At 43.5% G+C, this 17,420-nt stretch overlaps 1 protein-coding gene across 2 annotated transcripts in view; it reads left to right on the top strand.

Moving 5' to 3' along the window:
- Positions 1–17,420, top strand: part of NRG1 (neuregulin 1) — a 305,370-nt gene that overhangs the window by 260,092 nt on the left and 27,858 nt on the right. For both annotated transcript variants that reach the window (XM_075136293.1, XM_075136292.1), the window contains exon 6: positions 15,638–15,767. In XM_075136293.1, the coding sequence (XP_074992394.1) occupies positions 15,638–15,767 (130 nt within the window). The remainder of the gene's footprint in view (positions 1–15,637; positions 15,768–17,420) is intronic.

The raw sequence follows: 17,420 nt of genomic DNA, 5'->3' as shown, positions 1-17,420 counted from the left end.
AACACTGATCTCAGTTACAAGAAGACAGACCCAGGGTAATTCCACTAGGAGTTCATACTGTCGCACTTAAACTCAGATTTTAGAAAGAAACTGCTGATTTTTTGGGGTACTTCCATTTTTGGACTCCCTAATACAAGGCAGCTTCACGCCAGGATGAGCCGCCCAGCCTGCCTGAAAAGCAGGCCAGCTCGAGAGGTCTCGAGCTGCTCCAATCAAACCCAGCAGTACGCTATAGCAAAATGCTTGTATCTTTTATTTTAGAGGAACCCCTTTGTGGCTATCCCAACTACTGAGCACTAAATGAGTAACAAAGGAAAGAGTTTTGATAGAATTTCTTGAAAAATCAGTATCGTTACTTTTCAGACATGGGTAATTTTCTGCTCCCCTAATGGATGTCCATGACACAAACAGAGGGAACCGCACCAGTTTGATAGACATGCATGGGATATGCACCAGAAAAGAGCTGTATGTGTTGACAATATACTTAAAAGATTTTTATAATTATTCAGTTCAAAGCTTTATTTTTTCTTTTTTACCAATTTTCATGTAGTGTATTTCATCACAATTTAGAGCAAAATGATAAATGAAATTAAGACAGTGATTGTTTCCTTGCAGGGAAAACTATGACTGTCAGGCTTCCCATTCTTTTCCAAGGAAGTAGAGAAATATATTCTAAATGTTGATCCACCTCTTTTTCCAATTTGTTTACTTTCAAATCCTTCTAAAAATATTAAAAATTCTGCTTAACTGCTGTCGCATTCTTCTTAACTGCTATCTACTGACTTCTTGAAATTTTTCTCTAGTTTTGATTACTAGTTAGGAAATAAAACTTAGGAAATGAAAAATGTTCCTCATGCTTTTGGAAGCACAGAATTGTTTGATATATTCATTGGGCTTCTTGAACATGTTTCTAGCTTTGCAAAATGCATGAAAGATTTTTTCATTTTATTTTTTCTAGCATCATCTGTTAATGGATATCTCTTTGATATCCAAATTTCTTCTGATCAGCATGAGTAATGAAAGGAAGATCCTTTTCCAGAGCAAATTTCTGAAAGACCACACAAAACTAACAGACCAAAGCAAGAAAAAAAGACTTACTGCTAGAAGTTAAGCAAATGTATTTTGTATTATACTTAGTTTGATTTTATTATCCATGAAGTCGTTTTTCCATTAGTCAACTCTTTAATCAGAGCTATCATCCACTGATTTAGACTTTTCTCTTTCCCCATATGTGAATGTTTTAAGCTAGTCTTTGTTTTCATGCCTAACTAAAAATGAAAATTTTTACCTACATGCTCAAATTCACTCATTTTCATGAGGGCAGTGTCTCAAAATATTTAATTCAAATAGCTGCTCTTAGCCTTAGAAGCATTAAAGAAAACTGTGCTCGAAGGACCACTCTTCATTGGTGCATGTAAATAAAAGCAGCTAAATCGTGCAAAAATGTCAGAGAGGAGAAGGACCCACTCTCTCTCTCTCTCTCAGTGGGATCAGTTTCTCATTTCAGTCAAGTCATAAGTGACTCTGGCAGATAAATCCTCGTGGCCTGTTTGCCCTTTTGTCTCAAAGCAGACTCCTTGCACAGTAAAATGCAATTTCATCCCACTCAGTGAATTTCATAAAGGCCACGGAAATTAATGGCACCCAGGGGTCACCTCTACAGTACTGGGAAGAGTAAAAGATTGCACAGGCACTGTAACATAGCTCACCGCTGGCATACTACCAACAGAAGACTTTCATTGCTGCCATGATATTGCTGCTACTGGTAACAAAATACGTGGCTTTGGTGGAATGAAGCAAGCCGTGTTAGGTAAATGGAGGAAGACAACAGTGTCTGCCACAGCACTATCTGTCATTTAGGTTTTGTGTCCTGCTGACCAAGGTTAATAAGGCAGACAGCTGACACAGGTCTCTGATTCAACAGGAAAGTTGAAAAAGGCATGAAGTCAGCTTTGCTCGACTGTAAGAGAATACCCTGAAGAAAGAAAAAATCACTCGCTTTTGCCCTAAGATACTCAAACATTGTCTTGTCTTCATTGACCTTGAAGTATTTTTCAGTGAGGAGATGCATCCTGTGAAAGGCAGGATGGGTTTAGGCTATAATTGCTGTTCTTACTTTATATTCACCAGGGTCTTTGTGCCAGGAACCTTACTGAGTTTCTGGAGGTGCAAACTGGTAAGGGAGGCTGCAGGGGAGAGCTGATGGCAGAAAGTGAAGAGGCACCACTCTCCCCAAGCAACCCCCGCAGATTTTGGGTGCAGCCGCATGCCAACGGCATCCGCCACCCACGCCAGGCTGGCATCCGAGTCCTTTCCCCCACACACTCCTCAGCCCTGGAGAAAATCAGCCAGTGACTACTTTTGTCCTGTGAAAAGGCTCAACCTTGTCTTAATATTCCTAAGAGTCAAAAAAATTGGTCATTACTGAAACCCTCATCACTTCCCAGGCTGGTAATTTGCTCCTTGCAGTTCACTCTGGGTACAGCAGCCAGGGATCCTTTGAAAGCAGTATTTAGAGATAGTTTTGCAGGGGATTGCATTGTTTCTCAGGCTATGGTAAAATGCTGTTGCAGTGCTACCAGCACACAAAGTAGGCAGAATCCCTGCAGCATTTGGTTTCTTTCTTCAAGCTACATTTTAGCTTTCACTTGAAGGGAAAAAGGGAAAGCCTAACTTTTTAGTTTGCAATACAAGATAGGCTCAAAAGCCGAAAAGCAACAAAACAGTAAAAACACTGAGTAAATGATTTTTTTTTATATCCTGCTGTTCTCCTTCTAAACTAATCTCAGGATTTTGAAGGCTTGACTCAGGGTTTTTAAATGTCTCAGACTATCGATCTTCTTGTTTTAGCTCATACGACAAAACAATATTTTAAAATAAATAAATGGTAAGCCGACATCTTCCAAAACTTCAGGAGAGCTCCACCACTGCCACTTGTCAAGTGTTCACCTAAAACATTGGCCCTGAGCACTTGGAAGCTTCCCCTTTTGGCACTGGTTTGTGCCAAATTGCTGTCCAAATTGCCAATTGCTGGAGACCTTCAGGAATTTCTCTTTGCTGCTAACCCTAGAACAAGCATGGAAAAGATTGATACATCTGCCCAATAATTGTGACATGTGAAGCACATTCTGGTTTTTTTGGTGGAAACCACACCTATCTTCGCTGGGCTCAGGTGTACAATTCTCTTCCAGCCTTCGGGTTGTCTTTTGGACGCTGTTAAATTACTGGCTGAAACCCAGGAAATAATGCTATCAGACAAGCAGTATGATAAGGGCAATCCCCAGGGCCTTTCCTGTGGGGCGGTGGATGGCAGTTTCCTCAGTCATCTGCAATGGCACATTTGACGCTCAAGGTTCTCATTAGCAGAGATTTTTGCTGGAAGGTACACCCCATGGCACCATAAAAGGGATGCAGCAGTTGAGAAGCCATAACGATTCAGTTCGTAGGCTGAAAGAAGATGGAAAAGCAAACCCTCTAAAAGGTTTGCTAATGAAAATGTGCTTTCGTTTTGAGACAAAGGGACTCAAAAGTATTTGGAGCAAATGGAGTGCTCGGAAGGTCATTGGTAGGGTACCACAGGCAGTAACCGTTTTCTGCAATGAACCCAAAAGATTAGGCCCAGTCTACAGGAGAACGGTGATCCTTTCACCCTGTGTAGTGCTTTGAAATGAAGAGGTTAAAAAGATGTAGGCTCTGTGGATGCCCAGCTTGGCTCTCTGTGTCTGGAGGGCTCCTTGTGCATGACACCACTAGAGCACAGCTTTCTGCTCTTACCCAGACACCTAGGACCTCCACCCCACCAGGCTTTTCCAGCGTCCGCATTCCTCCAGTGGTTTCTCATCTCATTGCATGCCAGTCCCCTTATAGCTTATCCCCTCTTCCCTCCCACTCACCCTATAGGTGCAGGTTCCCACCTCCAAGGCAGCTTTCCATAAAACACTTGCTCAAACAGCCACTTCAAACATTGCCGCCTGCTTAGAAGGGCTCTCTGTAAGCCACGCATCTTCATTTTATTTGGTATATTCTCTTTTGTGAAAGCACTATAAAAAATCTTGGCTGTCACCATGAAGAGTTTCTTGATGTTTTCTTGTGTCCCCATCTCTGCGTACCTCTGTTTCTTGCCCTCTACTTGCTCTGTGAATCTTTGTGTTTCTGGCTGCTGTTCTCCCTGATCTTGGTACACAACAGCATCCCAGCTCTGTTTAGAGTAGTAGAAATAATAAATACCAGCAATAAATACCAGTTCCAAGCTGAAGAGCAAGGACCAAGGATAGCATTCCCTTAGTAAAAATGGTTTACATTAGAAAGGCAGCTGCCATGTGTAAATGAGGCTTTTTTTTTTTGTCACAAGTTTTCCCTCATGTGACTGTGCATGCACTGTTGCCACATCTCCCTTAGCTGGACAAAAATCTTGGCTTTCTGTTGAAAGTATGATGTTCATCTGGAGTGCATGTTCTCCTTCACTCTGAGACTGCCTCTTGCAAAGAGTCACATTCTGCTCAGGCTGTTGAACCCTTTTCTCATTCGTATGGATCCATCCCTTTTGCAGGTCTGTGTCTGGACAAATACATGAATACGACAGTGACTCCATTAACACAGCAATTGCTTGGAATCTGTTAGCATTTCATTATAAATCTGATTTTTGACAGATTTATAACCAGACTGTAGAAATTAACTGCTGGAGGAAATGTGCCATTTAGTCTCAACATGAACACATTTTATTTTTTTTACATGGTTGTATTTTTTCTTACCAGACTTTTTTTAGAGGCTAGAAAAATAACCTTATGCTTGTTTTAATGTATTTCTTTTAAAGTGAAAAAAATGCCAACCTTTTCATAAACATATAAAATCTGTCTGGCACAGTGACACATGTTTATTGCATACTCCTCTCTGATGTTTCTTGAGAACAGGTACTGATTAGATGACAGTTACTGTATCAGCACATTAAAATATAACTTCACTGAAGAAATAACAGCTGAATAAAATAAGGTTAGCAGGTAAATAAAATAAAGTGCCAGAACAAACAGTGCCATTGATAGATGGAAGGTAGTCCTTTCTGTTGCAACAAATACATTACCGTTCATTTTTACAAAACCGAGTTGATAGCAGATGTTAATTAAGGACAGCATCCCATCCCCTTTGCAGTAACCTGAAGTTTTGCCACAGAGCTTTGCCAGTGAGCCCAAGGTGAGGTACCGCACACCTTTTAGTGATGCCTCAGGAGTGAGGGCAGAGGAGGGAGAGCAGGCTCGCGGGACTGGCTCCGGGGGTCAGCCCTGGCCCCGCTGCACTCGCGACTGCCGTCGGCAGCAGGTCACCGAGGCCCCGGGCAGGGGCAGCAGTCATCACAGGCGGCTTTCACTGGGGACACGCTGAGCTGGCGCCCGCTCATGTGGCTGCTCCCAACGCGTCGCAGCATCCTTTGAAGCTTGGAGTCTGTCCCGCCAGGACTACAGTTCGAAAAAACCTTTCAGGCTAGGCAACCTGAAATCTTTCAGTTTTTCCCCACTAATCATGTTTTCTAGGCCATTCTTCTTCGCCTTTTTACTGACACGAGAATGTTTTCCCTGAGCACCATTTCATACACACTTAACAGCACTATAAATAGTGACAGTTTCATACCTGCAGGCTGGAAATTAGGGAGGGAAATGAGAAAAGGCTCCCTTACTGCAGAAAGCACTTGCTTTGATAGGCATTTCAAGGGCTTTGACAGTTTGCTATAAAAGGACCCTGCTTACAGAGTCCAAAGGATCTTGCTACAAGCAAAGCACCTAATAATGTCTCTCTCCACACTCTCCTCTGGAGAGAGAAATTCCAAGTAGGGAAGTGGTAAGTCTGTGTTTTTCAGAAAAGGCGGGTCCCTTGGCTGTGCTGGTGGATACCAGAGTGGAAATTTCCCTGTGCACTCACACGGAGAAGATTTTTCTCCCTGGTCTCAGTGAGCAACTCCAAAACAGTCCAGGAGGCTGGATCCTCTAGCAGAGCCTGCATAAGAGACCCAGCGGCTCTAACAGTTTCTCATACTTTTTCCAAGAGGAACAGTCCATTTCAAATGTAAGGAATAAGTTTTAACAGCGAGATAATAAGTTTTTCTTCTTTTCTACTGGTTGTATCTCAAAACTTGTTTCGGTTTGTGAATCACCTTTAACAAAATAAAAAATCCGAGGCCTTGGAAATCTCTGCTGGAATACAAATATCAAAGTAAACTGACAAATAATTTTGAGCTTCGGTGCATTAGGAAGGAAGCTGTCTTCGATAAGCATTCTTGTTCTTTTCTTATCTCCCATGTCTGCCAGTCTTACTGGGGGTCCTTTCTTGTAATGCTTTCTTATCGTAGATATCAATGAGATACTTGGCAACCTGTGAGCAACCTGTTGTGTTTTGTGAGAGAAGTTACCTTTGCCATATCTTTGACTCAGAAATGGAGGTATATTTCTGTACTAGTCTGTGTTTCAAAGGGTGTCCCAAGAGCCACAGTTACATGGGAAGAGCTAATCTCTGCTACTCTGCTTTTCCTCACCACTCAGGGACCTCAGGCTGTTTAAAGAGATTGAGCTGTAATTGCCTCAGGGCCAGCACATCCCTTTCGTGCCTCAGGTTTCTAGTGGCTTCTTCTCATGGCCACCCCCATGAAGCAGGAGGCCACTGGGAAAGCAACAGATAGTTTTTTGTGCTTTGGGGATGGGGGCAGGGGGAGGGGACATGCCTTTAATGACTTTGAAGATGTGCTTCAAAATCAATGAATGTTCTGCACTGCAGAGTGCGCGATAGGAGACAGATTAATGCATGCCCAGGAATCCTGGACTGGACATTTAGAAGTATTCAAGGGAAGCTTGCAGACACAGCTTCCTCTTGCAAACTTATTTAAAGTGGGGTATTTCAGTGGGCAAGCTTTGCTTTCAAGAAGGCTAAACACTTAAGGCACCATGCTGAAATCCATTCTACTTCAGAAAACCTTTTTAAGTCACCAAGGAAAAACATGGAAGTGAATGTGACTATAAATTAAGCAGGTACTTGAGTGCTATCTTGAATTTGTGTGGGCTTATATGCTCAGTTTTAAGTATGTTCTTGCTGAAATGCTTTCCCGAAGTAGGGTTCCTGACAACGATTATCATATTGACTTTGTAGAAACATCATTTGTAACAGAAAGCTTGCATGCTTCCTTTCATAAGCTGCTGAATAGTCTTTACTATCCCTGCATCTCTGTGAGCAGACCGCACTAGAAGTGAAGAGATTTTGCACGTATCTGCAGAATTATAATTGGATACTTGAAATTAGTAAGAAAAATCCTTCAGAGGAAAAAGGAACAAGAACAGATTTTGACTGACCGTGTTATTAATGGGATGGAAGTATTTCAATACTCAATGTGATAAGGAAGTAGTTATGTCAGCATCACTACACACCCATCAAGGCAAACTTGTTGGTACCACGTGGAACTTGTAATACAATCCTCTGCCCCAGTAACTTTCAGGAGCAGTAAGACAGCCCTTCTACCTGAGCTGAGACTAACTGCAGCTAATAAGAATTAGATTTTTTATTATTATTTATTTTAGTAATTGAATGTGGGTTACAGCACTGGTGAACCACATGATCAGCCCTCACAGAAAGCATCAGATGTGGGCTGGAGAAGAGAAAAAATCCAGATTTTGCATCCCGAGGAGAGGACAGCACCGTAAGCACAGCTGTACTTGCTGCCTAGGGCAACTTACTGCCATGCCGAGCCTGCAGTTGGATTTGGGCAGCTGGCAGGGTCCTAGGATAGTGTAAGGATTTCTCTCTGGACAGTCCCTTGAAGGACAGCAGTCTGTCTTCATAATCTTCGTAGTCTTTGTGTGTTTGTCCTTTCCGTTCTGTCAAGGTTCTTTTTTCCCCTTTTTTAAAATTAAAAGTTAATTTTTAAGTTAAAACCGTCAAGTACGGTTGTGTGCTGTATGCAGAAACAATGCTGTTTGCATTAGGGTGCTCCCCACAGTGCCTTGCAGAATCAGGGCGTTTGAGACTTGAGAAAAGAGCCCAAGTTCTCTGCTTTACTAGCTCAAATCCGGTCCTCTGGCCAGGAGGGAGGTTTCCAGCTAGGTCCCATCAGTCACCTCTCCAGGCTATAATGCAACTGCAGATGGTGCAATAGGCCCTTTCTCATTGATTAGGTAGAGTCATGACACCAATGGGAAAACCTGACCTGCCCAGTGGTTTGGTGCAGTCAGTTCTCCTGAGATCGGTATCTACGCCCCGGCGGGCAGAAGAAGATGGCTTTTCACCTGTCCAACAGCTGATTTCTCTTCTTTATGCATTGGCTCCCCTAGCTGTGCACTGGAGGAGGAACTGGACTCTCTGGGCAGCTCCTTCTTCATGAAGCTTCACCTTTTAAGTCTCCTTTACAGTTTCAAGGGCCTGCTCTGCATCTGCATCTGCACTGATGGTCCTTCCCCAGCAGCCTGAAGAGACCTTTCAGGGCTCTGTGGAGGAGCTGTGAGATACACAGGAGTAAGGTCCCTCGCATCTTACCAAATGTATTATGCGTTGTTTTTCATGGGCTCTGCCCCTGTTACGAATTTCCAGCCCAATGAGTTATTTACCTTACCTTGCTGCACACCAAGCACAGAAAAGAGCAGGGTGCAGCCTCTGAAGCAAAGTGAGCCAGGGATCCTTTCCTACAGCTTATTTGGCCACCCAGGCTTTCCCACATGGTGGGATGTTCTCCAGCGCAGCAAAGGACTCTACATTGGATAAAGTTCACTATATCATGGCAGTTGCATTCAGCTCCTTATCTGCTTCTGCTTTAACCTAAGGCCTATAAGTTTTCAGACCCTCCTACCCATTCCTGGCATTTTAAAGCTTGATCGAGAGTGCCTCAATAGTAAAGGCACTTCCCTATCTTGCTGTCAGTTTAATGTTCCTGGGCTTAGACCGCACTGGTTCCGACTGCATATTTCCTCTGCACCCCCTTTCTTTTCTTTTTTTGCTGCCCCTCCCCACCGTACACACAATTTTTCCTCTTGGGACCCTCTGGCCTGTCACTGCCTTGTGTTTTGCCATTCACGTCTCCCCTCACCGGCTGGGGAATGTTTTCTAAAGGCACTTGCAGACCTTTTGCAGACGCTTATCACATCACCCTAAAGTGAAAGCTGACATCTTTTGTGGCAATGGGAAAGTATGGCTTGTCTCAAAGCCCAGTTTCAACCAGGTCTTTCCATGCACTCTTGCACTCTTCCACAACCCATGTTGTCCCCCTTTTTCTGAAAACGCTAGTGTTTGCAAGCAGTAACTGCATTTCCTAACAACCCGTGAGCTGTGTGTGTCTCTGCCCATCTTTCCTCCCACCTCAAAGTTTAATGAGGCAAACAAAAGTTGTTGCCAGTCGGGCCGTCTTTAGCGTGTGTCACCTCTCGACCCTCCGTGGTGAGCCAGATGCTGTGCAGGTCTCGCAGTCGTGCGCCTGCCAACTGGGTCAGTCTGTTGGCCTATCGGGGAGGAAGCGATCGGGTGGTGCAGCGAGCTGGAACGTCTGTCTTTTGTTTTTCTTTTTCTTTTTTTTTTTTTGCTTTCCTTTGCTTTGCTAAGGTTGGATTTGTGAGGGGAAACCGCTGCCGAGTCCATGTCGTAGGGGGAAGAGGGACACGCTGCCTTGGTTCAGCAAGAGTTTATGCGCTCTCAATCTTTCCTGAAGTTTCTATCTTGCAGACCCAGCAATTTCCTGTTTCCTTCTTGCTGGCCCTGATCTTCATAGAGATAGTGCCAAAGTGAGAACGCATTGTCTTAGGGCCAGAGAGGAGTTCCACTAACTTGTAAGCCCTTAAATCCAGCTGCTGGCAAAACAGCAGGCTCCTTAAATGATCTCCTGTGAAGGTCCCAGGAATCTGTTACACTGCGTGTTATTTGTGAAGACAGAGGCTGAAAAATTTTAAAACTAGGTTGAATAGCCAGTTTAGCATATTACATCACCAAAGCAATGTGAAAAATTCTGAGCAGCCCCATGAAATAGACCGTAAATGCCTCCTGAAGAGATTTAGGATATTTTTTTTTTCCTGTGAGGTTTATTTGTTGGTGCTGGTAGGTTTTTTAAACCTTTGGTATGTTCAGGTCTACCTGGATGCAGTTTCAGCTCTGGAACCATTAAGTATGAAGGACATGAAACACGTCCTTCTTACACACCTGATAAAATGGAAATTCTTGTGTGTTCAGAAAGGGGCTAGTTTTTGATTGCTCTCAGGTTTTGGCTTCTATTCTCCTTGAAGATACCATATAGCTTTTGCTGCCCACAGTTATGCTGGAACCAGCAGTTTTCCTCATTCAGTGCAGTACAGAAATGCCAAGCTTTTCTGCAGTCGCAAGAACTTTCAAGTCAGGCTCATTAGGGAAGTCAGAGTGAGTTGAAAAGGCTCGGTACTCAGTGGAGAAAAAAATGTAGATGGTTTAACTAAGACATAGAGGGATTAAGTGCTACAGCCAAGGTTACATGGGAAATCAATCTACCCTGCAGGTCAGGGCTGGACATCTTTAAACTGCCCATCAGCAAGTCAAGAGGGAATTGGATTGCGCTTTTAAAGAAATGAATGAGCTTCAAGTGAGGGAATGTGAGTTAGTAAAGCTGACTTTCTTCTGGGGGCACACACTTCATCACCCCAAGGCTCGCTTGTGTGCGCTCTCTCTCTCCCACCTTCTATCCCTCTGTCCCTCCCTCACTCCATGCAGGTCCCTTCCGCTTCCATTGGCATGAACTGCAAGTAGGCTTTGCTTAAGCCTTAGTCTCAGAAAACAGTGATAAGCAGAAATATTTGTTCTGTTCCTGCCCAGTAATTTACTCTCTTTGTTCACAAAAGGAGACTGGAAAGACCTCTACCTGCAGTCCAGTAAGGTGACATATTTATGTCCCGTAAGTGGCCTTCCAGTGAGAACGGCAAACCTTTCGTTGTGCTGCAGCTGCCGCTTTGTCTACATTGAGTCATAGCATCTCACTCGTCACCTTGCACGACTTTGAGCGTATCCTCTGATTTTACACCAGCTTTGCAGAAACTCGATTCAAAGAGGCATGGATACTATTCTGTTTAGGCTGCAAAGCCCTTCCCTTTCAGTCTGTACTCGGAGATCCCTTAGGGCTCCTCTCAGCAGACTGCCCCACACCTGTACAGGGTCTGGGAGTCCCGCTGCTGTAGCCACTGAACTTCAGAGAGTTTTCTGGAAAGCAAGAGAGAGAAAGAGAATGCATTTTTCTGTTTCAGGACAAAAAAGGGTCAGAGATTCCCCAGGTAAGCTCAGAATTACATGAAGTTATGTCTGCTTGATAGGAAATGATCCTAAGGTGGCTTTACAGCAGTAATTCACATTTTAGAGAGTAGCTTTTCAAGCATGCAATAGCTCCTATTTTTCTTCTTGTTAATGGCTTTAGACAGTTCCCATAGATGGGAGCAGATCTCACTGTTTTTCAGTGGCATGTGAATATTTGCATTAGTGGGGTCTTTTTTCATACTACCTGCAGTTGCTTTTTTAAGTGTGGTGTTTCAGCATTCAGGGGGTGGGGAAAAAAGTGGAGTATGCAGTGTTTTCAGATGTTCTCTCATGCATGATATTTTCAAATTTCATTACAGCATGTAATTTAGTCCTTTCAGTAAGCTAGGGGTTTGGTGTAAGACTCTAGAACAAACCAGCTTTTCTATCTTGTGCTTGTATAGCTGAAGAAAACATTACAGAAAAGAAAGGAGGTACGAATTTTGACTAGGTGAATAAAGAACAACGCACAGATACGTGGTCTACACCTGTGCTTTAGCTCACCACTGCTGGTCATTCCCACTGCACACCCTCCAAGGCCATGTCTGCTAGAGATGTGTGGAAAGGCAGTGTTTTGGGACTAGTTATGGGCTGTATGAAATGCGCTCTGATGAACACCTGCTCCCAAACACCACATTTCTTCCGTTACGTGGCTTTAAGTGAAACCCAAAACCATAGTTAGTGTTTCTTGTATTTAATTTGCAAAATAGACTTACAGTGCATACACTGAATACTGGCCATATGCCATAAAAACTATGCATCCTTTGCAAAGAAAAATTAATATCAGAATTAACTCACTGGAGACTTTTTTCCTCCCCTCACCCCATGGAGTTACAAAGCTCAGACAGATTGGGACTACGGTGCCAGTGGATCACTAATGCAGAGAAAATTCTCGCGCAAGATTTATGCAACAGTTTTGAACATGCGATGCCAAAAATGTGGGTAGAGGCACTCCTCACAAATAAGTGTAAAGCCCTTGTATCATGATATTTCTCTAAGAGCTGCAGATTATTCCCACCTCTAGTAATCAGTTCAGAGCAATTGCTGCTATCCAAAGCTCACTTACATCAGCTGGGAAATAACTGTTACTTTGAAACTCCACAGTGATCTGCTTTTGATTGAGCTGCTGCTTAAAGAAAAAGCAGTAAGCAAGACAATAAAAACAATTATAGATAGCTACAAGCCCACTTGCTACTATATCTGCCTTCATAATTCAATTTAAAACATTCCATTAGCCAGCAGGGTAGAAAGATGGTTTTTTGTCAGAAACGCTGCAGACAATATTGCTTTTTTTCCCTTCCAAATTAATGCATTAGCTTTCTGAGCTCGAGGACATCCTCAGAGTGCTTGTTTCACTTGCAGGTTGAAGTCTTTTAATGAGGTAAAAGGACACAATGGTGGATAGGCTATCAGCAGGGATAAGCTTAATAGTGAGTTTACCTGTTAAGACTCACAAAGGCTTCAAAATGTGCATTACTGTATAGATACGATTCAGTCACCATGTTTGTCACATCTTAGGTCTTGGTATGCCGTAGCCCATCACATCAGGCATCTCCTTTGGACTAATAATCCAGGCTCCTTTCAAGCCAGGCAAAACTCCCCATCCTAAGGTTTGTGTCAAGGATGGTGGTCAACCCACTGACATCAAGCGTAGACAACCCTTCGCTGCTGAGCTGATGGCAATCTGTTGTCCAGCCTTTTGTCAACATTGGGTGCAAAGTCGTGTTTGAACCAGCGCTAGCTGAAAGAGTGCCAGACTACTCTTAAAACATGACCCCCTTTTCCTGCCTCTAGACAAGGCATAAATTTATCTTGGTCTGAGAGGTTATAAATCATGCTTTGAGGGGCCAGCAGAAAGGAATGTGTTATTACGAGGAATTAGTACTCCATGTTTGCATTTCATTAGCACTTAGAGGCCCCAGTCAAGATCAGGATCTGGGGAGATGTGACACAATGGATGAGTGCAACAGTGAGAAGCAGGAGGAAGCTTGAGTTTTGGCAGAGGTCATAGGAAGGCTTTTCCTGGCCTGTCGGAGGAGGGCAGCCCAGCAAGCAAGGCATCATGGAAGAAGGAGAAAGAAGCTGGCATGCTGGTGATTAATGGCAAAGCAAGGAAGGGGTATGAGAGACGTTGGCTGTACAGGCAGATGGGATTTTGATGGAGTAAAAGGGGGACTTAAATATCCCATTCACTGTCTCGTGTCCATTGAAACAAGATAGCTAAAGCACTCTGAAAATGGTACCAGCCACGGTCGCCCATTCTTGCAAGTGCTGAGTGCTAAAAATGCAGTTTTACTTGGAAGATGATGGGAAACACATGAAAATCAAATGTGACAGGGACTACTTCATCCTTATTCTCAGAAAGAAGAACTCAAAATGTATAAGTGATATTTGTTGATAGCCAATCTGCTAAAAGCATGTTTTCTCTGAATTCAGTGTATGCAGCAAATGGTAGAACGTCATGCATCACCTACTATAAACATGTCCCTTGGGTGCCTTCATGTTAGAAAAGGCTTTGAATATCAGACAACTTTTGTGTAGGTGCTTGCAGCTTTCTGGTCAACTCCAGTGGAATCAGTCAGTAGATAAAAGCATTGTTCCACCTCAGGGTAGAAGCTATCTTTCAGAAACAAAAATATTGGGATTTGTTCAGCACTGTAACAAAATTTCTTACCTCTGTATATCTGGAGATGCCTAAACAAAAACCATGCAGGAATCTTCCCCACATTTACAGATGACAGATAGTCACTTCAGTTTGTTTTAGCCATTTAAAAATTAGAGGCATATTCTCAAGAGCTTAAGCTTGCTCTGCTGTCAGTATAGGGAGACAGACACCATCAGAGGAGCTGTTTATCCCACCCACTGTGGGAATAAGTTGAGCTGCTTTCTGTGAGTGGTGGAGAGCGCCTTACAACTAAACGATTTAGTTTTAGGCAGGTGAAATCAAGTGAAATTAATAACCTGAATGACTTGCCAGAAGTCACATAGCCCATCAGCGGCATGGTTCCTGTGCTGAATACTGACTGGTGTCCAGGCTTCAAGCATGCCTACCCTGTTTTGACGGAATTTAGAGCAAAACTTATCCAAACTACAGGGCAACCAGAGATTGTAGTTTGGGTCTGCAGCTGCAGCCTAGCAGGTACATGCCTGACTTAGGTTTAACTCAGCTCACGGAGGTGGTTTTGCAGGCATGGAGCAGCGTGAGGAGCTGAGGATGCAATATGGCCTCCCCATCATCCCTGTTGCTGTTAGCTAGTTTAGGGCAACCTCAGGCAGATTCACCTTACACTGGTAGTTACCAGCAATGACTGCAGTGGGGACTTTTTTGAGCACTGTCTCTCTTACAGTACTGCTCCCTTTGGTCAGGGCACTATTATTTCCTTGACAGACACTGCATGGGCAAATTCTAAGGCTGGGATTTCTCATCCTACCCTGGCAGCCTCTTTAAAGGTTGCTAACTAAACCCTGCTCCTGCCTTCTCCAGGTATTCCCTAAACGCAGCAGGGAGTAAACTAAGAAGCACTGCAGGCACAGTGGTACCTCCATTTAATAGCAGTTTAGACACCTAATGGCGTTTAGCAGCATTGGTGGCCCAAAACTGTTAATACTTCACATAGATGAGCCCATCTGCAGGAGATGCTAGGTTGGCCTCTGGATCGAAGACTCCTGTGGACACAAGGGTGGCAATCATATACGCACAGGAAGGGACAATGCCTCCAGCCCCCCCGTCCTCTCCCTCCCTACAGAGTTGAACCAGAGCAGCCGCAGCGCTCGTTTCTGAGCAGGGGAAGAGGCATTCAGCGTTCAGCTGGTCACCCTCTCCCCGGGGAAGAAAGCAGTGGCTGGACCGAGGGGCTCAGTCCCGAGGGATTGAATCAGCACAGGACCTCAGGTTAAGCTCCACTGAAAAACACCTACTTCAAGGCAATGCCAGGAAGAAACCTCATCCAGAGCCTCATTTTATTGGGCACTATATCAGCAGTCTGTAATGACTCTCACACCCCAAAATCACTTGAATGCAATTAATGCAATATGAGTAACTGCACATAAATTACGCATTTTTAATGAAATACACGAGTGTTGCAGAAATTTAAGGTCGCTTGATGGACAAGGCTAGAGAAACCCTCCCTTCCTCCCAGGCTGGGTGTGGGGTAGCGTATCTCTGAGGTATGCATTTAAACTCCACTCCCTGTGTCAATCAACAAAACACAGGGTCAGGTAATTAGTGCTTGTGGTAGCAGCAGATAGAGAGCCCAGAGGACTTGCCAGATCCTCCTTGGCCTTACTTCTTTCCTCACATACAAGTACACTTACCAGTCAGGAAGAAAAATGGAGCCATTCTGATCTGTATTTTCACTCTTGTCTTTTCCAGCCACTTCCACATCTACAACTGGGACAAGTCATCTCACGAAATGTGACATAAAGCAGAAAGCCTTCTGTGTAAATGGGGGAGAGTGTTACATGGTTAAAGACCTCCCAAACCCCCCAAGATACCTGTGCAGGTAAGAAGTCCTATTTGCTTACTCTGATGGAGCCACAAGGTTCCAGAAATGCTTTTTCTTTAAAGGAGCATCTGAACAATTTCTTCTCCTGTACTTGCAGCATTAGATATTTCTTCATTTTTAAGTAGGTGGATGTGAAAATAACCTACCAAGAATGACCTCTGTGTTCTATATGTGAGGCATTACGGAGGCTAACCAGGAAATCTTCCCACGTGATACTGGCACTGCAAGCCCCATTGATGTTTACATGGCATGAAGTAACATAACTTGGGCCTTATGTTAGAAATAAGGAAACAGATACTGTAAACTAAATACACTGCAAATAGCAAAAAAAGGTGTGTGGATAACTGCGTTGGATAAGTACCCTTTATACAGCACAAACTGGTTATTTTTATTGTCTGCTGTAGTAACTGAACACTTTCTGATGAGACTGGATTCACAACTGGAGTTTTTGTGTTGTGTTTAATTGCATAAAAAACAATGAATGTCATGGTAATTGGTGGAGGTTAATATTTCGTGTGAGGATCTGGATTCAGGAAGCCATATAAGTATGAGTTTAGTTTTAAGAGCGTGCTTGTGCATCTTTCTCAAGTCCTGGCCTGTGCTGCATCGGGCTGTTGCAATAGTTCGTTATGTTGGAGAACATCCATGAAGAGCTACAGCCCTGGAGTTCACCTCCTGCCTGGTAGCGCTTTGTGTAGCATTTACCTCTGGAGCTGAACTAGTCATAGTGAGTTACTGCTTCTCTCTGGCTTGAGAGGGAACGCAGCATTTAAACCTTGGGAAACATCCTTGGGACCTAGCAGGACTGAGCAGAAAGGGGGCACTTCTGTGAGGATATTGCTGTTTTACAGACAGACAAGAAACAGTTGTCAGTAAAGACTGTTGTCTGCTGTAACTGCATGGATTTTCAGTCTTCTAGGTCTAAAAATCAAACAACATTAATCGTAAAGATGGCTCTGGTGAGTGAGTTAGGTGAAGGTCTATGATGCTTTCATTAGACCGGGAAGGCATAGACGGCTTGTCTCTGTTGTTAATTTAAAAAAAAAAACAACCCACACCCAAAAAAACCACAAACACCAAACCCCACGATGTTCTGCTTTACTTGTGAGTTTTCTGTTTTTTGTAGAAGGATGTTACCTGCACTTTATGAGCTTTGTTTTGCTTTGGTTTTTCACAGATTGCTCTGTTGCTGGAAGTGATGAATATTTCATTGATTTCAGAACATTTTTAGCTAAAGTGAATATGGAAAAGTTACTGGCTCTGGTGGGTTGGATTCTCTTTTGAGAGAGAGAGGGAGAGAGAAAGATCTGTATTAAATTTACATGATTATTATAAGCCAGCTGTACAAGATGAGCAGTTTGCTATGACTCTCCAGGGCATGTACGGGAGCCTACCTGCCTGTTTCAACTTCCTATCCAAACACTGCTCAGAAAACTCCAGGACAGCAGAGCTGAGTATCTAGCAGACTTGCTAATAATTAGCCTTGCCTTGATAGTTTCAGAGGTATCCCATTTTCACTGGTATGGGGACTTTTTGGTTTTTTAATTCAGAGATCTCACTGTGTTTGTTCTTTGATGTTATAGATTGGCTGATTTTTTAATTAAATCAAGTCTCGGAGACACTTGAATGAAGCGGGGATTTTTTTCTCTC

Source organism: Calonectris borealis, chromosome Z (genome assembly GCF_964195595.1).
Source record: "Calonectris borealis chromosome Z, bCalBor7.hap1.2, whole genome shotgun sequence".
NCBI lineage: Eukaryota > Metazoa > Chordata > Aves > Procellariiformes > Procellariidae > Calonectris > Calonectris borealis.
Note: the sequence above shows the minus strand (reverse complement) of the source record. Positions and strands in the feature narration are given on the sequence as shown.